Source organism: Montipora capricornis, chromosome 10 (genome assembly GCF_036669925.1).
Source record: "Montipora capricornis isolate CH-2021 chromosome 10, ASM3666992v2, whole genome shotgun sequence".
NCBI classification, from domain to species: domain Eukaryota; kingdom Metazoa; phylum Cnidaria; class Anthozoa; order Scleractinia; family Acroporidae; genus Montipora; species Montipora capricornis.
Window position 1 is genome coordinate 49,005,222 of NC_090892.1, and position 22,500 is coordinate 49,027,721.

Below are 22,500 nucleotides of genomic sequence, written 5' to 3' on the forward strand. Positions count from 1 at the left end.
GTTTGCAAAAACGAAACCCTTCCTTGTACTTGTACATATATTCATTGCCGTGACTCGTGATTCCCACGACCTGCTCCCGTCTGAACTTGTAGCTCAGTTGGTAGAGCAGCGGTGATCTAACCGAAGGTCGAGGGTTCAATTCCCACCCTGGTCAGAGTTTTTTTTCTGTCCTTGTGTGGGCCCATTTCCATCAGTAGGGCTAACGCTCACATGGTTTATGTGGGTGGAAAACTAGCACTCCACACATTACCCTTTAATAGTTAAGTCTATTAGATTCGAGCCAGTCCATCTTTTCCGGCTTTTCACGCCTCTAGGCCAACATACCATTACATTACATCAAATTTCCATGTACCAATGTGATATGTTGAAAGGGGTCATGTAGTAGCTTTATAGCTTTATAGCCGAGATTAAAACAAAACCAAACAACCGGAACAACGACTTTGAGTTAAATGTAGCAGCAAACCCTGCAATACGGACGGCCACTATTCCGATCATAAATCTCGTAAACACTTTGCTACAACATTAACGTGCAGCTGGTAGTTCACATCTCAGCAGTGGCCAAAGTGTTTGAGCGGATAATTTACGACCAGCTATATTGCTACTTAACAACAAATAATCTCCAATCAGTTATTAGTGCTTCCACAACCCCGTACTGACTATTTAAAAAGTAGCTATTTATGTAGCAGAGCACAGCTGCGGAATACTTTACGCCCTAAATTACGCCACGCTACTTCCTGAAATGATTTTAATACAAAATCGAGTCACTACAGCTTTTTCTAATGTAATTAATGTAATTTAAATACGGCATCAAAGGACAGCAGCTTTTATTAATCTAAAACGCCAAGCGTTTCTCTTGTCCTCCACCTCCAATGTTGTGTTGAGAGGGTTGCTGTTTACTTCGAACAATCAAAAATGAACATTGATCACGAAGGGAGGAAGAGGAGACAGTGTTTTCATGGTTCCAACATTTAGGTCACGATATCGGCTACATGCACCACTGATTTGTTTAAGAGGTCGCTACTTAATTAATTTTACCACTGAAGTATTTTTTGTATGTCACTGTTTTTCAGCACGAGAAGGTATCAAATTATGACAGAACATTTCACATCAAGACCGGCTTCAGCAGTAAACTTCATCGAGACGACAGAGAACACACCCGTGGACTAAATGTCAATGCTGAGGTGCGTTGGAACCGTTAGAAGCAAAACTGGGGTGGGGAGGGGGAGTTGCTGGGTTACAGACGCGACGGTGTTCGAATTCAGTCTCTGTTGATAATAACCCTCCCATCCGGAATACTTCTCGCCAGATGCGGAGGCCAAGCTTGGTCCTTAATAATATCGCTCCTCTTATATCTTGATTCTAATCGAATCTGTCCTCAATTAAACCTGTGTGGACTCACGGAACAGCTTGATCACGCTTATTATTCGGCTTCTAAACTGGCCTTTGGTCCTCGTTTTTTCTATGGTTATTTAGCTGTTTGCCTGGAGGTTACCTGGATTCTCAAGCTACTCTGGGTGCCAGAGGATGTTTTCAGGGTCCGAAAAAACGCGACGCAATTCTCTATTTTCGAATTCCCCATAATTCAATTTGTTTGCCCCCCAAATTTTGCATAACCCATTTGTTTTCAAATGCTCTTGGGAATATGCAGTGTCCCAAGAGCATTGGAAAATAATAGTTTCTGCGAAATTTGGGGGACAAAGGAAGCGTATTATAGGGATTCGAAAATAGAGAATTCAGTCGAAGCCAACGGTATTGTGACCTTCGAAAAACCTTCTGGAATTAGGGTAACCTAAGGTAAGACTATTTTCAATAGCATTTTCTGTGTGGATACAGATAAGCGGCTGGGCTGATTGATTTCAGTTAAACCTACTTAGTAGGGGTAGGTTTTGGGTTTATTCCAATCTCGACCCCAGAGCTCTTCTCTTGACTGAGCGAGAGAAGAGCTCTGGGGAACCCTGAAACAAAGTGCCTTCTCATTGGTTTTCGTGAAGAACAATCAAAAGCGTCTCTGATTGGTGCATTTACGCTGGCGCGAGGAGTGAGCAGGCGCCGTAAGGTTCCAATAGCCGGTTTTTGGCTATAAGAACCCTACGGCCCATGTTCTCCTGCATAGAGTTTCCCAGAGCCTTGGGTCGATCCAAGGCTCTAGTGACGAGAATGGGTTTAGTCGCATACATTTAGATCCTTTACACATGCGACCCTGTTGGTTGGCTCAGGGTTTAGAAAAATTTGTGATAGACTTTATAAGTAACATCTTTTAAATTTAAAGTTTCTTTTTTTTTTTTTTTAGGAACAAACAAAAGCGGTTCCAGTATTGAGTTCTTCTTTGTACGGCCATCGAACACCGCTGGAAAGAACATCCCGTGGACACGTACGGGTTGCAACCGTGAAGCGAGATTTCTATCGGCAAAGCGGAACCAATATCCCACTGTTTTAGAAAATATTCTAATTTCTTAAACTCCCCTTCTAATTTTCAGTGCCAAAGCTGATTAAGTTGATTGGTTACGAAAGTGTTTTCTGAGTTTGCTGGTCTGTTCTTTTACTTTCAAATACTAACATAACTTATTATTAAAATAAAAACCAAAAGATTACTATCTATTCTTCTTTGATGTGTGGTTTTTGCCAGATTCGACGCGATTTGAGCCATTTTCAATTCCTCGGTGGTCAACGGTATTATAAAATCCCAAGGCTGCACACTCTATTCTCGGGAGCCCACCAAACTGAATCAAATATTTCTGGATACGGTTACAATTCCACATCTGAATCAGTTGCCGGACAAAGATTAAACTTTCATTTCAACCCACTAACAAATCATTAGCAGCTCTGCGAGCGGTGGTAGTTTGTCCACTCCATCGAAACCAAAAACATTTCCGGAATGTGTATTTGTCAGCAATGTTAGAATAGGAAAAAAAAAGTTTAATAACCCTTCTGGAAGTTAAAAACTCAATAAACAGTGCCATTTACAAAAATAAAAAAACTAATAATTAAGTCTATTTAAAATAATAAGTAATATGATAATCGGACTCACGAGAACCTAAAAGTGAAAAAGTCATTTGATCTCTTTGTCCTTTTCATTGTTATAGTGGCTTTAGTATTCCCTGATCTTAACTGGTATGGGATGGATCTTGTAGTAATTTGCAGAGCCAAAAAAGATATGGGGTGGCTCTCATTCCTCATATCACTCACCAACTTTTACATATGAATACCCTGCGATTTGCTAAGGACGTCAGATTTGCTTGATCTAGGGCTTGTTGATAACTAGAGTTTGGAAATATTAATCTTAAAGCTCTTCAGTATTTGAATTAACCAGGAGCGAGGATGGCACAGTCGGTTAGAGCGCGGCCTTGGTGCAAGAGGTCCTGAGTTCGATTCCCTGATCTCACATAGTGGATCCCACCTGTTTTCCTTGCGACCAGTGTGGGTGGATGAGTAGACACCCCGCAGAATTAAAAATAATATCTGCAAGGGTGGATGAGCTCTCCTTTGAGCCAACGGCCATCTACTAACCTGCAACTCTCCAGTGCCTCCGTCGTCCTAACTTACGTTTTGCCACGGAATTAAGGTCCTGAAGCAGCCAAGTGGCCTAGCACTGTGCACCCGAGTCCGTATAATTTATGCACATACTGTTCCAATGAATCGATTTCTAGACACTCGCTTTTGGATGATGCTACTGACTGCATACGGGGCTACAGCTGACGCGCCGCCCTCTCTGGCCGCGGCGAAAAATCTACGAAGACCAGAAAAGTCTACCATGTCCGGGGGAACCGACGAGCCACCCTCCCTGGCAGTGGCGACAAATCTGCAAAGCCCAGGGAAGTCTACGGCGGTCGGGGAGGCCGACGCGCCCCCCTCCTTGGCAGCGGCGACAAATCTGAAAAGACCAGGAAATACCTCCTAATTACTAACACACTCTTCCAGTTGAAGAACAGATATAAAGGAACCTGGCAACACCCTAGGTTAAAACATTGGCATCAAATTGATTTCATAATCATCAAGTCCAGGGATCGAAAGGAAGTCAAGAAAGCTCGTGCCATCATTGGCTCTGATAGCTGCTTAACTGACCACCGTCTAGTGAAGTGTGAAATCATGATCAAGCCCCAAAAGAAAATGAGGTTGCAGGCAAAAGTGAAAACGTTTGATGTTGCCTCTCTGAAAAACCCAGCTGTTCAACAAAAATTTCAGACAAAATTGGTAAACAGTCTCTCATTAGTCATTGATGAAAAACCTGTGATTGAGACGTGGAACGACCTGAAGAATGTGATCCTTGACTCTTGTACAAAAACCATCGGCTCTAAAAAGAAAGTAAATCAAGACTGGCTTGACGAAAATGATGCTGAAATAAAATTACTTATGGAGCACAGAAGAGTTACTTTCATCAAGTGGCAGAGGAACCCGAGAACAAGATCATCCAAGTCTGATTTACTAAGAGCAAGAAACGAACTGCAACATCGTACTCGTGAACTAAAGAACAAGTGGTGGAAGAACAAAGCCGCAGAGCTTCAGATGCTAGCGGATAAACAGAACTCGAAGGCCTTCTTTGCTGCAATGAAGGCTGTTTATGGCCCCAGCACATACGGCCCAACTCCACTGCGAACTGCAGATGGAGCACTGGTGAAGGATCCTGCATCTGTCCAGGCGCGATGGAGGGAGCACTTTTACAATTTGCTGAATCGTGAAGCTGAAGTTGACCAGACAGTTATCAATGAGTTGAGACAGTTCCCAGCCAAACATGAGCTCGCTGATCTACCTACACCTCATGAAGTTAATCTAGCCATAATGTCACTGAAAAGCGGCAAGGCAACTGGGCCTGATGGAATCCCAGCTGAAGTACTGAAGCACGGCGGACCAGATTTGACTCAACGTCTTCACAATTTCATACAGAGCATTTGGACCAAGGAACAAGCTCCAGCTGACCTTAAAGATGCACTGATAATCGCCATTCACAAGAAAGGTGACAAGGCTGACTGCGGCAACTACAGAGGCATCTCGCTGCTATCAGTCGTTGGTAAATTGTTTGCGAAGATTATATCAAATCGGCTGACACACATTGCGGAGGACGTCCTACTTGATACCCAGTGTGGCTTTCGTCCTGCAAGAGGCACTATTGACATGATCTTCGCCTTGCGGCAAGTGCAAGAAAAGTGTAGGGAACAAAGAACTCCTCTCTATACAGCCTTCTTCGACCTGACTAAGGCTTTCGACTCGGTTCACAGAGAAACTCTCTGGAAAATCTTGAGCAAATATGGGTGCCCAGTAAATTGATTACGATGATCCGTCTACTTCATGATGATATGACCGCCTCTGTTCTGTGTGAAGGTGAACACGTGGAACCTTTCCCTGTGAAAGTGGGTGTTAAGCAAGGATGTGTAATAGCTCCCACGCTGTTTGCTCTTTTCATGGGTGCTGTCCTACAGCTGACGGAGCCTCATCTGAAAAATCACGGAGTTCAAATAACTTATCGATACGATGGTAATATGTTTAACTTACGGCGCCTACAGGCCAAAATCAAGGTGTCTACAGCTTCAATCGTGGAACTTCAATACCCTGATGATGCTGCGGTCTGCTCGTCTTCAGAAGCTGGTCTACAGAGAATAACTGCCGCCTTTTCAGAAGCTTGCAACAGACTTGGGCTATCACTGAACTGCACTAAAACGGAGGTTATGTATCAATCTGCCTCTGGCACCACCTCAATTCCCACTCAGTCTGAAATTACTGCAGATGGAACCATTCTCAAGGTAGTTCCACACTTTAAGTATCTTGGTAGTTATGTGGCAAGTGATGTTTCACTTGATCGTGAGATCAACAACAGGATCAGCGCTGCTGCATCAGCCTTTGGAAAGCTATGCAAGCGAGTCTTCGACAACCACGAACTTGAGTTGGACACCAAAATACGAGTCTATCAAGCTGTCATTATACCAACGCTCCTGTATGGCTCAGAAACGTGGACTACTTATAGATATCAAGTGAAGCAACTCGAGAAATTTCACCAAAGATACTTCCAGTCAATCATGAATATCAAATGGTATGATCGTGCCACCAATGCTGCAGTTCTTGACAGAGCTTCCCTTACAAGTATTGATGCTATACTACAGCAACATAGACTCAGATGGTACGGACACATGGTCAGAATGAATGCACAACGCCTCCCAAAACAGCTTCTCTTCAGTCAGCTATCTACTGGATCTCGAAGAGTTGGTGCTCCTAAAAAGAGATACAAGGACGCACTTTAAGGACTGTGAGATTGCTGACTGGGCCATAGCCCCAGCAGACAGGCTGGTGTGGAGGAGAACGGTTTGTGATGGCGTTAAGACTTTAAAAACCAATAGGAGAATAGCTGAGGACGAGAAACGCGCAAGACGAAAAGCTGCTGAAGCGCTTAAACAGGGGCAGCCTTCTGGCTAGCTGCCTGGACAAACCTCATTTGGACCGCCATGCTCGTGTCTAGCGGCAGTGATGATGACATCCATGTTTCGACTTCTTTCCGTTCTGTGTAGCTTAAGTAGCTTTAAATACCCATAAAACGGAGCCCTGATTGCGAGGGGGGAGTAAAATGAGCGCACCGTCGACCTCAGGTTTGTCAGTTGAATTACTGTTACGAGTTATCGACGTTAAATATGGTTGCTTTACTTTACTTTGTGTTAATACATTCAATAGCGTCAGAAAGGTATACAGGAATATCCTGCCACACTTGCGCAGCATAGTCTAAGACCGATCTAATATTACATCTGTATACCTTGAGCATTCCCTCTGGCATAACCCCAGCGCACTTCAACAACCTAGCTAAGTACGCCTAATCTCTTAGCTGCCTAGGCAATTACATATTGGATATAGTTTGTACCGGCTTTGTACACAGCCAGCATTAACACTCTGAGCACTAACTGGGCTCCCTAGACCGTAGTTTGTCAACGACACATTTTTTTAAAGTGTTTTATAAGTTTATCAACATGAAGGCGGCGTAAATGGGATTGGACGAACGAGACAATCAAGTCATAGTGTCGGGAAGCAGGAGGATTAAAAAATGTGTTGCTGACAAACTACGGTTCTTACTTTAAGTTTATGCATGCAGAATCAACTGAAATGCCAATTCCTTGTAAAAATTAAACAGCATCTTCAAGTTTTTGCTATGCTACGAATCGGGGAGCCAGAACATTTACGCATGTGCTGACGGAATGTTTAAAACGCAGTACCTCCAGACATGGCGCTCGAGTGTCGTACCAAACGATACAAATCCCACGCCTACTCACAGTTCCAGACCGCCCTTGTCAATTAGTCATAAGAATTCGATGGCTTAAATATTCAAGGAAAAAATCATTTTATCTGTCATATGGTAAGTACTGGGGTCGCATAGTACAAATAGTACGCATGCGCCCTGCTGAAGGTAACATCCATACATGCTTAAACGTAATATATTTCATCTCGAATTTCAGAATAACTAAGAGATAACATCTACGAGACATTACATTAATTTACAGCTAAAATACATAGCATATACGGATACATGACGAAATATCGGGTATTTAGATAAACATTAATTGAAAAGAAAAGTATCTATACAAAATGCGCGACCCGGGCTTCTCATTTTAACCTGTTGACTCAGTGGTAGGGATAAAATCAGGTAGCGCATTCCACAGCTTGGCTGATAAGTACATTGAAATATAACTGGTTGTTTCTGGGTTTATTGAGAAACAGAATGTAATTGCCGCAAAGATCATATTAAGAAGAAGACCGGAGTGAAGACTCAATATTTTTTTATATACAGTAGCGGAAAAATCATTAATAAAACAGACTTCTATACAGTAATATCAGGAAATTGTGAATGCGCTTATAACGGCTTATTGCATAGTGATGTAGAGTTTGACTTAAGTAATCTGCAAATACAAATTTCAGTATTCTCTTATTTACATTATGCCGTTTCTTTAACAGGAAAACTTACGAAAGGCCAGTTTTTGCTATATAGCTACGATCAATGATAGCGACAAAAGCACTACTTTGCCGGGAATTTTCTATGATAAAAACTTGTTCACAAATCAGAAGCCTACGTTGAAACAAAACAGTACACACCAGCATATAAGGCTGGAACGTTACCAACCATATTACACCCCCCATATCAAGCCCCAACCAACCATATCAAGCCCCGACCAACCATATCAAGCCCCGACCAACCATATCAGGCCCCAGCGAACAGCAGGATTTCTCAGTCATATTTAACACTTTTTGGCCTCCGTACGGTCAGTAAAAGTCACGAACAGTTCGATGATGAACAAAATGAAAATGAATTCTTAATCCCAAAGCGGCTGTGTTTTATTTTTTATCATCATATTAGATATCAGCTCGCAACTTCGCTCGGCGTGACCTCTGCTTCGTAGCTAACGGTTGTCACGTCTGAAGATGCTACATGTGACAAGATGCATATTATTAAATTTCGCTACAGGAAATTGCATTCTGTGGAAACAATACACACAAAATGTAGCTTTTTAACCTTTCGCATTGTTACCGATGAGACTTAAAGTACAGACGACTGCACATTTAATAGTAATACCGATTTAGAGAACGACAGGAGGTAATTACGCAATTCTTTATTATTCCGATTTTGGTGACCACAAGGCAAACGCTGCAAGCAATTCGTCATCCATCATGCGTTATTTCTGAGTCACAATTGGCATGTGGGACGCTTATATATATAAAGACGGAGGTCCTAGTCTTTATCTTGCTTAGCAACTCACTGGGACACAAGATTTTATTTTGCGTACTTGTAGTCTGTTTATTGTTGTAGTGGACGGATTTTCAAAAGGCGCTCAACTTCAGTTCAGAACTTCATGATTGACGAATGACCACATTCTTCAGGAAATTTACAACGACTGACCAGTAAATTTAAATGCTGCCCGTGTTATGTAAATGTAGGGTTGCTATGGTGTTTATTACTGCGTTAGATTATGTAAAGTTTCTGAACACTATCTGTGATCCTAATTGGTCCTAATTGGTTGCGTTTGTTGAGACTGCAAAGGTGCTCCTTGCAGATGAAACTAAATTTATCATAAAACAGGGGTACCCAACGTCAATTTCGGAAAATATCTGTTCGGAAGACGATTTGAAATCTACAATTTTCGGAACCGTTGTTGTAAAATTTCTTGCTTGCCCGCCTGTCCTAGTATTTTCCAACATAGAAAAACATGGTATAATCGTCTATTTTAAACGGACTTTTACCCTAAAATGGACACCTAGAATTTTCGGGATCTCTTTTCTGGCTGAAATTTTCGACAAGGTAAGTTTTGATCCCTATAATTTTCGAATCACTAGACTTTCAGCTAGGAAATCCGAACAGATGAAAAATTTGAAGGAATAAAAAATATACCGATATCTAACTTTTAAATACTATAATACCTTTAACATTCATGTTTAAGTGGTTTTGAACTATATTCTCGTTGGGTGCCCCTGATAAAAGCATAACTTGCCTACGTGGCACGGAAAATCACGACAAACATGTGCGTTGTCCTTTGTCCAACGACACAATGTTTTGGCTCATGTTTCTGCTTGTGAGACCCACAGCGATCCAAAATCCTCTGTGTATAACGTTTGGCTCTGTGAATGAGTCACCGGCATCCAATGGGCCACATGAAAAAAAAATCATGTGCATTATCTGTAGGATGCGATGCAAGGAGACGGGCAGTTGTCCTTTATCTGAGATAAAGGTTTATTTCGGCAGGTGGTGTAGTCTACAGATACTTAAAATCATTTCGATCTTGTGGCGTTGAATTTTGTAAAGAAAACTTTGATCGCGGACGTGCTATCTCCGACATCCAAATAACTGCACGTAATTTGATAATATGGACAGATTCAACAGCTAAGAAAAGAAAGCAAGAGTACCAGTTAACTTTTTGCCTCCAATACAAAACATACTCACTCTACTAACCAATGTGAACTTTTCTTCAAATTTATTGGCTATAGCTAATAATATAGAGTTGGTGACAACTTGGCAGACAACTACAAGAGGATTCAGTTTTGCGAAGTGTCGTTGTATTTCAGACGTTCTCATGCAATCAGTGTTCCAATAAATAATGTCGACTATCAATGTAATGGAGGCACAGTTAGCCCTAACGGACAAGCAAAACTTAACGGTCATCATAAAAAAGGTTGTCGGGATGAGAAATTAACCCTTGTCCCTAACCCTTCCTGAGACTAGTGAATGTACTATTGTAGCCTGACATTATGTATATATCGGCAGCGAACGATCAGCTGGAATGGTGAAATCGATTTTATCCAGTACATTGAAGTTACTAATTTAGTACACACCGATAAAGTCCTGTGCGTAATTGATATAAGTGATTAGAATCTGCATTATATTACTTGCACCAGCCGGTGACAGCTTTGCGAAATAAAGGCATGTTTATTGAGCTTGAACGTATCACGAACTAGTGATTATTCTGTGATCACACTTCAATCGAAAGTTCCCCATTTTGCTTGCAGCTTTTTGTACATTCCTCATCACGGACCGCGAATGACACCAATGCCTTTCAGATACCTTGAGTCGTAAAAAAATTACATCCATAACTGATGAGATGAACCTCTTAATTTATAAATCCCTTTGCAATGTGGATTGTCCCAGGTATGGAGAGTGCAAAAAAAATGCTAATTAAAGTTGACTTCCACGGTTACTAATTTTCCTTTCTATTTTTTTTTTTAAGGCAATACCTAAGAGTAAGAGCGGCTACGATAATTTACAATCTTGCATGACTGGTGCACGCCTAGAAAAGTGGTTCTTGCGAAATCGAAATGGGAACACCACACACTGTAGAAAACAGATTAGTAATTTAAGCTCACAAAGGTCATCATTATGGTTATTTACAAAATCCTGTATAGGGCCCGGGTCGCACTAGTGGACAAAATTGTTTTTGTTGTGACAAAATTTCAGACAAATATCTGTTTCCGGTAAAATTTATTTTGTTATGTTTAGGGACGCACGCAATTTGCATTCCTGTCATACACGCGTCAACGTGTACAAAAGAAAACTTTCCTACTCCCGCTAGAAGTGTGTCACGATATCACGCTATATTAAAGACAAGGTGCGGCTTTCGCTTTCGTTGGACTTTTATTGCTTTTAACTTGCATGCAGGCTAGCATGGCAAATGTGTACAATCTGCACTGTATTTACAGACACGGGCCCAGTGTGGAGAATTGGAACCTACTGAAAACCAAACGTGTTTCTTAAATGTGTTTTGACATGATATGATCTTTATCTTTCAACTCTCCCACTAAAAGGCAAAAAGCAATAGGTTAGCTAAAAATATTATTCTATTCGTTGCCATGGTAACGGCGAACAATACCAAATTCGTTACAAGTCGACGGCCATTTTTGAAAGTGTTTCATATATCCTGTAAGGTCAGACCTTACAGATAGCCCTTACGCTTAAAACCTGTCCGTAAATCGTGCCTGGTGTATAAGATTTACGACGAAAACTGACTCTTTGACTTTCCAAGCAGAGACGCCTATATTAAAAAATGAATCGCATACAAAGCGGTTACCCTTTCGATTAGCTTAGATAACTCGTAAGGTCAAATTGTGACACTACAAACCTTGAAAATCTCGGAGGAGGCGGATTTGCCGCAAACCTTTTGTTTTTTAGATTTGAAACCAAAAAGTTTACATGTTGATAACTCTGAGCAAGTTTGACTTTTACACACGACAACATCTGCGATTGGCTTTTTGTAAAAAAGGTGTTGAAGGAAATTATATTATTTGTTGTTGTTGTTGCCGTGAAGGGAAACCCAGTTTTGTAGAGAACTAAAGTAGGGGATAAAACCTGCTGTAAGCCACGTGAATTTACAATTTCACATGGTAGATTTCTGTGGACCTGAAATCTCGTAGATGCGGCCCCGATTGCTCGAATTATCAATTAACCACGGGTAGCGCAAACGCCGGTTAGTTTTAAGTATCGTGGTACAGTCTCGGAGCCTAGCTAGTTAACTTGCTAACAACTGCTTTAAAGGACGTGTTGCACAATCAGAGAAACAACGTGGCGGTCCATTTGCTTTGTGGTGGTGTGCAACCGAGGCACAAAAGAACTGGTAAAGGAAATTTAAGTTTGCAAAAGCGACTCTCTGAGGCTGTCATTAAGTCACGCTACAGATTTCACGTAACTGCATTCAGTTCGTTGTTCAGTTCTTACCACATTTTCTTGCGCAGAAAAATTTGGCTTTCGATTCATTCCCGCAGCCGATTGTAAGTATTTACACCTCTGTCAAGTGCTCCAAGCCGCCGGGCACTTAAAGTAAAGAAACCATGTCGCGATGAATGGACAGAATACAAAGAAAATAAATAAAGAAATAAACTTTCGCTGAAGAACTCAGCCAACCCGGATTTTTGAGATATTATATCGTAAATTAGCTTAAGTGCCTTATATGGTGGGTCATGGCTTGTTGTTGACAATCTCATCCATACTGGGGGTTCGTAGGTCGGGGCCTGATATGGTCTGTCATGGCTTTATAAATGAGGATCTCATAACAGGGATTTGATGTGCTGTGTCAGAGCCTTAAGGTGACGATCTAATTACAGGGGCTTGATATTGTAAGTCAGGATCTGATATGGTGTGTCATAAAGTCATATTGACGATCGAATATCAGGGGCTTCATATTGTTGGCCGGGGCCTGATATGGTGTGACATGAAATCATATTGACGATACAATATCAGGGGCTTGATATGGTAGGTTGGGGCCTGATATGGCATGTCATGAAGTCGTATTGGCCATATAATATCAGGGGCTTGATATGGTTGGTCGGGGCCTGATATGGTGTGTCATGAAGTCATATTGACGATAGAATATCAGGGGCTTGATATGGTTGGTCGTGGCCTGATATGGTGTGTCATGAAGTCGTATTGACGATACAATATCAGGGGCTTGATATGGTTGGTCGGGGCCTGATATGGTGTGTCATGAAGTCATATTGACGATAGAATATCAGGGGCTTGATATGGTTGGTCGGGGCCTGATATGGTGTGTCATGAAGTCATATTGACGATAGAATATCAGGGGCTTGATATGGTTGGTCGGGGCCTGATATGGTGTGTCATGAAGTCGTATTGACGATAGAATATCAGGGGCTTGATATGGTTGGTCGGGGCCCGATATGGTGGGTCATGAAGTCATATTGACGATAGAATATCAGGGGCTTGATATGGTTGGTCGGGGCCTGATATGGTGTGTCATGAAGTCGTATTGACGATAGAATATCAGGGGCTTGATATGGTTGGTCGGGGCCTGATATGGTGTGTCATGAAGTCATATTGACGATAGAATATCAGGGCCTTGATATGGTTGGTCGGGGCCTGATATTGTGTGTCATGAAGTCATATTGACGATAGAATACCAGGGGCTTGATATCGTTGGTCGGGGCCTGATATGGTGTGTCATGAAGTCGTATTGACGATAGAATATCAGGGGCTTGATATGGTTGGTCGGGGCCTGATATGGTGGGTCATGAAGTCGTATTGACGATAGAATACCAGGGGCTTGATATCGTTGGTCGGGGCCTGATATGGTGGGTCATGAAGTCGTATTGACGATAGAATATCAGGGGCTTGATATGGTTGGTCGGGGCCTGATATGGTGTGTCATGAAGTCATATTGACGATAGAATATCAGGGGCTTGATATGGTTGGTCGGGGCCTGATATGGTGTGTCATGAAGACGTGTTGACGATAGAATATCAGGGGCTTGATATGGTTGGTCGGGGCCTGATAAGGTGTGTCATGAAGTCGTATTGATGATAGAATATCAGGGGCTTGATATGGTTGGTCGGGGCCTGATATGGTGTGTCATGACATGGCATGATATGGGGGGCTTGATATGGTAGGGGGCTTGATATGGGGGGCCTGATATGGGGGGCTTGATATGGGGGGCTTGATATGGTTGGGGGCTTGATATGGGGGGCCTGATATGGGGGGCTTGATATGGGGGGCTTGATATGGTTGGTAACGTTCCAAACCCTGCTCCACACCAGGGCTACTCCTTAGAGTCTGGCCGGAAACTTTCTTCCCACTTTTTCCTCCGGCCGCGCTTTAGCCATTTGATGAGGGTCAGTCTCATGCTTCTCAATTACAAGTTGCCTCGTTCGTGCCCAAGAAGAATTCTGGGTAATTCTGTTATTCAACGACAAGGAAAGAGCCCCGATTCTCATTTCATTGCTTTTTTTTATAAGTGTCGGGCCACCCAGTCCTACCAGCAAAATAAAGATTTTAGCTTCCAAAACGTACCCAATTAGCATCGGAAGGTCCTGGAATTCGTCCACAGAAAGGCCAGAGAGACAACTTCACTCGTGAACCGCCATACCTCAAGTGACAACAAAGCATTTTAGGCGTCCCATTCTGCATAAGGCCATCTCTCACTTTTTGTGTCGAAAAGATCAGACACGCACGGTTCTTACGTTACGTTAATGCTTGTATAATCAACTGAAATGTCAATTCCATGTATAAAAAAAAAACCAGCATCTTGCTTTTTTGGTAGCGTACGTATCCGAGAGCCAGAAAAACATTTGCGCATGCGCTGACGGAATGTTTGAACAAGAGAGAAAAACGCAGTACCTCCAGACATGGCGCTGGAGCGTCGTACCAAACGAGTCATCCCGGAATTTCGGCCCGTGCGATCGCTTTTGGACGCAGTTGGCCCTTCGCTGCTTGCTGCTTCCGCCCTCGCCTCCCATTGAGGGAGAGATATGTCGGCCCCTAAACCATATGAGACAAATCCCATGCGGTCGATCGGAGTATTCGTTCCGTGCAATGGAACACACAAGAACGGGGCAAGATATAGAAATAACGAAGAAAACTCTCCTTACCTTTAAAGCTTAACGTTCTCAAAGAAAAATCATATATCATCCACTTTATCAAATACTTTCAGATGTAGCCAGATGTGAGGTTTAATACTGTGTCAATCATCGCGCGAGGAAAGGATTCCAAACCAATCGCCGTAAGGGAGTTTGAAAATACTGAAGGACAAAAAATTGGATTCCCCGATAGGAGCTTAATTCAATATCCGTGGGGTATGCCTATTGTGACTACCATGAAGAAAAATTAAAAAAAGAAAAAGGAACGGGCCCGAAATTTCACCCTGACTGCCTTCGGCATCAGGCCCCGGAATAAAAACAGAATTGAGGGCGTAACACAACGAATAATGATTGCGGTCGCATTAGGGAGTTAACGCTAGTGTTAGTTCAAGTTCTGTTGTCAGTTCAGTGTTTCCCTAGGGATTCAAAACACCAGAAAGGCTGCCGTCGCGTCCGCAAGTTTACAATAGAGAGTGTCAACACTAGTGTTACACTGTGTTTCTCTCAAGTGTGACCGCAAACCACCATCTCTCGAATATCTCGCTATTGGTAGCAACCCTTCTTCTTCAAAATAATGACTGGTCTCCAATAATGTCGTCTCACCTTGTCACCAACAAGTTACGATGCCGTCACAATCTTATCTGCATGGCTCTTATTCCAACATCATTTTTCCTTGCAGAGTCAAGCTCAGTACTGTAAACGTGAAATTTGAATCAAACAGTAATTAGTGCAGCATTTTACATTTGTCACTCTAGTTTACATTGGTCACTTTAGTGACGTCAAATAAAGGTATTAGCGGTGACATACTTATGCTTTACTTACTGGAAAAGCCTTACACACGTCCTATTCGCCTAGCATCCTCTTAAAAGTTGATACACTGCAAGGGAAATGTAACTTCATTGTACATCCAAAGCAGTACAGTGATTATTTTGACCTGCCTGTTATGCACTAGTCATTTGTTTCCCCCACCCCCCGACCCCCGGGGATAGTGGGGACATATGGGGAAATTACTAGGGCAATTATGCAAGATTACGCCACAATTACGCCTCTAGGAGGTAGGGAAATTACAAGATTTTCGTTTCTCTGCCCTACCCCTCTGGGGACATACATGGGGAAATATCGGGGAATTCTTACCTAGGAGGACTGGGACTGAAAAGAAACGAAGAGCAATGGTAATGAGTATTTTCACACGTGCAAAATCAATATGGCGTCGTTCCTTATATAGTTCATGTGGCACACACAAATGGCAAGAACTGTATATTGTGGTAATGTCCCTAACATTTCCTTGATGACTCAGAATCTTTTAGGAACAGAGGGGCGGGGGAATTACGTGTGTTTGTCTGCTCTAGTCCCCAGTGGAAATACACCTACTTTACAACCATTCAAATGTAATTTCCCTACCCATCCCCGGGGGTCAAGGGGTGGGGAAAACAAATGACTAGTGCATTACACAAAAAGAAACTTTATGCCGCTCTTAATTTTACATGGATAGATTGCCGTGGTTCAATTTACTCTGCGGTCCTCATCACCGTAATGTAAACAAAAAAGACCGTAAGTTATTTCCAATCTATTTCCACTGAAACCCTTCCATAGATATTCCGCGTAATTAACAACTTTTTAGCTTTATGTAATGGATTATGTCATAGTGATATAAAAGGACTACGCATTCTTTGGCAGTAACATGGGACCACAGTTATTGGGTGCCCCTAGCACAGGGAAGGGTGTCGGCGACACACCCTGAGCAATAAAGGGGGTGGCAGCGACACATGTGGCAATACGACAAATGAGGGTGGCAGCGACACACCATGCGACATGCGGCTGGAAGTGACAAGTACTAATGTGAGCTTGCAAGGTGTGGTTAACTCCAATCTATGTCCAAGTCCGTGATCCTCTCAAGCGATTACAATGCTTTGATCACATCGAAGATCTGCAAAATCTTTCAAATTTTAGCTGACAGGATTAGCAAGGAGAGAGGTCACATAATACAACGAAAGAATTACCTCACCTTCCACCTCCTTCGCCATTTCCAGAGAGGGCACGAGGCAGAAATTTTTTGCGTTTTATGGAAATCAGGTTTACATTTTTCAGAAATCAAGTTTACATTTTTCAGAACTCAAGTTTACGTTTTTCGGAAATCAAGGTTACATCTTTCAGAAATCAAGTTTACGTTTCAAAGAATCAAGGTTGCGTTTCAGTGTCGTTTTCAGTTTCAGTTCATACCGCCGAGTGTGCCGTTAAAAGTATAATTGAGAGTGCCAAGTTTGAGAAATCAGTAACCGAGGTCCGCTATTTATAATGGGCTCCATCATCCAATTAAGACCTTTGTAAATAGAATAGAAATTTATGGAAACTGGGATAACGTGAAAACAATCCAGATAAAAATATTTTCTCGCAGCTTGACAAAAGAAAAACTTGTTCCAAAAGTGAAGAAGTAACAAATCTGAACTACCATCGGCAATCAAAACATGAAAAGATTATTCCAGTTTTGTTTTTTTACTGCTGCTCCTTGCGGTAATTGTCGATTTGGAGGACAATATCATGATCTCGGCGCTAAAACACTTCGCTCTACACGGACTTGGAGATCCAATCAGTTCAAGTTACAGGAATCCGTGAAACTGAAATGAAACTGAAAGATGGAGAAATTCCGAACAGTTTCAAAATCTTTCGAAAGCCGTGAGTTGAAAAGAAGCACGAGAATGTTATGAATTTCCCATGGGTACTCACATCATCGCATGCTACGCTAGGCATTCACACCTTTTTGCATACATGTATTTAAACCACTCCTCGTTTCACACCATTCACTTGACGTCAATCAGCCACTTGAGAACTTTGCTCGCGGTAATTTTTTCGCACATCGGTATACTTAAAGGCCTGTTCCAAACGTCGTGCTACTGCCGTGCCGAACTCAAATGAATTTGGCTTGGCACTGGCACGACGATGGCACGGCAGCGGTTTCAAACGTCGAACCTAATACAGTCGCGCCAAATTCAAAAGACAAAACAAACCATCCATCCAGCGTAATAGTATGCAAATAATGCAAAATACATGAAATTAATTTATGAATTGAGTTCGGCGCAACGATAGCACGCCGTTTGAAACCAAGTCGTGCTACTGCCGTGCGGCACGGCAAGTCCTGCCGTGCTAAGTAGTCGTGCCGAACCATAAATAATATTTAACGTAATAGTGTTATTGTCAACCTTTAATTGACTCCAGAGGTTAAGGTGGTTTCGCATTGGTTTGGAGAATGCGTTTCCGGGCTTTTTCTCTCAGGAGTTTTTTCACCGGTTTTTCGTATCCGGCTTAACCACTGCTAAATTAGTCCCTGTATTAGTCTGCAAACGCCCGAATGTCATAGTAACAATTATCATGTATACTGCATCGCTAACGGGCTTCCCTTATGTGGGTTGTGGTTCGCGACACGCTTAGGCGGATATTGTTGTATAATGTACGAGTAACAGTGAATAAAATGGCTGGTCGAGATGACTGGTCGGCTCCCTCCTATCGTCTCTAGTCATTTACGTGGGAAATGTTTTCTATTCGGCTGAGCGCAGCGATAGAGAATAGAACATTATTCTTTGCAAATCTTAACTTCGATGACATCAGATTTCGCTAAGAAAACCGTTTTACATCCAAACTGAAGTTCCAATATATACTACTTTTTTTATCTTCATCAATTTTTTCGAACCCGGATCATTGACTTTAGTTTTTGCTTAATACCAATTGCCACTGAACTACGGACTGTCATTGTCCCAATTGTTCTTCAATTCTAGGTCATTGTGGGCAACTGAGACGAGGGATCGAACTAACCCTGTGGTGTAAGTTTGCAGAATGAATCCAATATTGCTAAACATTGGCGGCATTGATCAAAATACCGTTCTTTAATGTCATAAATCGTCGGTTATTTGCAAGACATTTTATCATCCTTTTAGAAATTTCGAAGATGGTAGCAACGCGGAAAATTCCACAAAATACAAACCTGAAAAATGCATCAGTCCAGGCGCGTAGCGTCCCATACGCATATACGCACGTGCGTACTTGAAGTGACAGGAAAATTTTGAAATTTTTAGCAATTGTTTCTATTCTTACATTTTACTTATACGCAACCAAGATTTCGTGATGAAAGCACCACTTTGATTAAATTCTAAAAACTAAAACAAAAGCTATACCATGTTCTAACTTAGTTTTGCATTGTACCTTTTTTTTTTGCACTAACAATGCAGTGTTGTTTGGCCAGCGTGCAACAAAAAGGCGAGGTTGCAAAGGAGCGACGTTCCAAGAACGTTCGTGACAAAGGAGCGACGTTCCGAGAACGTTCTTGACAATTCCAGTCACGCTAGCACAACCAAAACAATGTTTTGTTTGCACCAAGTTTGCTCAAAATAAGGGCAAGACGATTTGTTCTTTGCTTGTATTCACACAAATATTTCGACAAGAAATAAAGGACGTAGTATTTTTCGCTCAGTTTACTTAGGTTTCTAGATCATATGTACTTGTGCGTACTTGAAAAAATGACCACGCTACGCACCTCATCACATAACGGAAAAAAGTATATTTGGGGTCTTTAAATGTCCGGCAACGGTCAAGAGGGCTCTGCCCATGGCGTCACTAGATTTGGAAGAATAATATTATGTTTTTTTCCTGTTTCCACAGAAAAACAATTATCGCGGTCAGAGAGCATTTTGATACTCTCTCCGAGACTGGCAACTTTGCTGTAAACGGAAGAAGTAGCCTGGGAACGGTACCAGGCTCCGCAGTTGAGGTTCCCTTTCGCTCCAAAACCGCTACTGCGGAGCCTGGTCCCAGGCTACGGAAGAACAAGAGTCTCGCATCGAATTTAACGGTTACCTTTTTATCAGTTCACTCTTCTTTCCAAAAGTTACAAAAGTACCAAGGATTCACTGTGAACAGAGGTTGCGGTCACACCATAGGCAGCCCAAGCTCGCGTCACTACAGACAGCCGTTGAGAGTTTAAACGAGTTATAGGACTTTGTATGGGAAATAAAATACTGTCGATTATGAAGCCTAAAAAATGCTCAGTTTAACGTTCATTCAATACAATGAATCAAAATGAATCAAAATGACTCACCTCTGGTGTATTCTTGTGCCTTTTGGAGTTTATTTCACAGTTTCGGGAAGTCCGTGTTCTCAATGTTCTAAGACGAAGTCAAGGCTGCAAACTACGATTCCGACCGTTGTCAGCTCAGAGGCGGTTTGCGACTCGAAAATCCATCCCGGCAGCGATTTTTTCACGTAAAGCTAAAGCCACATCATTTGCGAACCTCCGTGAATTTTTCGTCGTCAAAAATCTCCACGAATTCCACGATAGCTGATGAATTTAACTGCTACTGATCGCCGCCCAAGACACGGAGCTTGGGTCCGAGGTCAAATTAACTCCACCCGATGAGGTACAGTCATTACAACACTTACCCCATCCCCACAGCGGCTCCTCGAACAGCTCCATGGTTGCGAGAAGCCGTTGTGGGGATGGGGTAAGTGTTGTAATGACTGTACCTCATCGGGTGGAGTTAATTTGACCTCGGACCCAAGCTCCGTGTCTTGTGCGGCGATCAGAAGCAGTTAAATTCATCAGCTATCGTGGAAATCGATGCAGAAAATGCTCATTTCCAGCCAAGTGCGTGGAGATTTTTGACGACGAAACATTCACGGAGGTTCGCAAATGATATGGCTTTAGCTTTGCGTGAAAAAATCGCGGCTAGGATGGATTTTCGAGTCGCAAACAGCCTCTGCGCTGACAACGGTCGAAATCTTAGTGTGCAGCCTTGACTTCGTCTTAGAACATTGAAAACACGGACTTCCCGAAACTGTGAAATAAACTCCAAAAGGCACAAGAATACACCAGAGGTGAGTCATTTTGATTCATTTTATTGAATGAACGTTAAACTGAGCATTTTTTAGGCTTCATAATCGACTGTATTTTATTTTCCATACAAAGTCTTATAACTCGTTGAAATTCTCAACGGCTGTCTGTAGTGACGCGAGCTTGGGCTGCCTATGGTCACACTTGAGAGAAACACATTGTAATTCTAGTGTTGACACTACTCTAGTGCGAACTCTCTGGTGTTTTGAATCCCTTGGGGAACACTGAACAATAGAACTCGATTTCACACCAGTGTCAACTCCCTAATGCGACCGCAACCACTAGTTTTAGGGCCTGGCCAAACGGGAAATGTTTGGCGTTTAAACAACATCAAACATTGTTTGGTGATCAACCATATTACTGTTTGGCCACCTTGTTTGGTGCTGTTTGATCGTGTTCGGTCGTGTTTGATAAAATTTGAAGGCCATCAAACATTCGATCAAACAACTTAAAACATTTCTTTTTGTTCTCATGTTTGATGGGCGAAGTTTTGTTCGTTTGGCCAGCCGTATCAAACATGTTTGGTGCGTGCATACGTACCACGCTTGCTCAGCCGCTTGCATCCACGTGTCTTTTACGTATTTGTGACCCATAGTTCTTCGCTTGTGGAGTTTGATCTGAGTTAGATCAAACCTTTTTTAATCGTTTGGCCACTCATTACAACATCACCATGTTTGGTCACCAAAACAATGTTTTATGTTGTTTAAACGTCAAACATTTCTCGTTTGGCCAGGCCCTTACACTGTGTTTCTCTCAAGTGTAACCGCAACCATTCTGAGGCCCTCCCAGGGGGTCCTTGTTCCCTTGTTCCTAGTCTCCTACGCAGCCGTCATTTGTGTGGTCACGCAACGCTCCTCACTAAGATATTTTGGCTTTGTTTCCTTAACCCCTGGGAGACCCTCAGTTCTCGACCGCCACGGAAAGGCGGGTCGCATTAGAGACGATTTTACAAAAACCTGTTCACTCTAGGGACTAGAATCTGTCAGCTCGCCTTTTTTCTGACATCACCCCTCATTTCCTCTTTTCCAAAAATTTCAAAATCGTGAAAAAACATCACAGACGCCACTGTGCTTGGGTGGGGCTAACCATTTTTTCCAAATTTCGAAAAAACAGAGGAGCCCGTCGCCAAAGGTGACTGAAGACAATGTTAATTTGCCGCTGAAATTCGCCTGTGTGATTGACGTTTGCATTTTAACTTAATTGAAATGCGACCGTAAATTTTATTTTCGGTCCTGCAATTTGATTTTTCCAATTAAAAGTTGATCCAGAATGCGACCAGGCCCCAAGGTTCCAGAGCGAATTTGGAGGCCGAATGTGTCTCAACAACAAAAAGAGACACCTTTTACATCCCATCACCTCGAAATAAACACCACAAAGCGGTTCCCTCACTAAGATATTCGGCTTGGTTTGTCAGACGTCCTGGACGGTAAGATACTCAACAAATCTGTTTAAAAAGTCTCATAAACATCTCGGGAAGATGAAATAAGCAAAGTGTATCACTGAACAACAATCCAAACGCAAAATTAAAGAATGGATCGTAAGCGTCAGGAAAATATAAAAAAAGGAAAACATGACTCTTTTGAATAATTTGTTATTAGACTATAAAAAATTGCGATAAAACATTACTTAAAATCATTTTAAGATTAAAAAATTGCTAAAAGATTTGCTAAAAAGCGACGACGTTTCGACGTTAGCTAAACGTCATTATCAAGTCAAAATATTTGAGTGAGTTTAGGTCTATAAATACTAAAAAAAAAACAATAGTTGATTAAAAGCTGTAACATGAGTTAATAATAAAAATTAAAGAA

General features: G+C 42.1%; 1 protein-coding gene across 1 annotated transcript in view; it reads left to right on the plus strand.

The window, feature by feature from the left end:
* The window catches only part of LOC138020959 (cilia- and flagella-associated protein 90-like), a 5,321-nt gene extending 2,884 nt beyond the window's left edge, over window positions 1–2,437 (plus strand). Inside the window, exons 3-4 of the mRNA XM_068867846.1 lie at window positions 1,071–1,181; window positions 2,291–2,437. Coding sequence (XP_068723947.1) covers window positions 1,071–1,181; window positions 2,291–2,437 — 258 coding nt within the window. The remainder of the gene's footprint in view (window positions 1–1,070; window positions 1,182–2,290) is intronic.
* The last annotated feature ends 20,063 nt before the right edge of the window (window positions 2,438–22,500 follow it).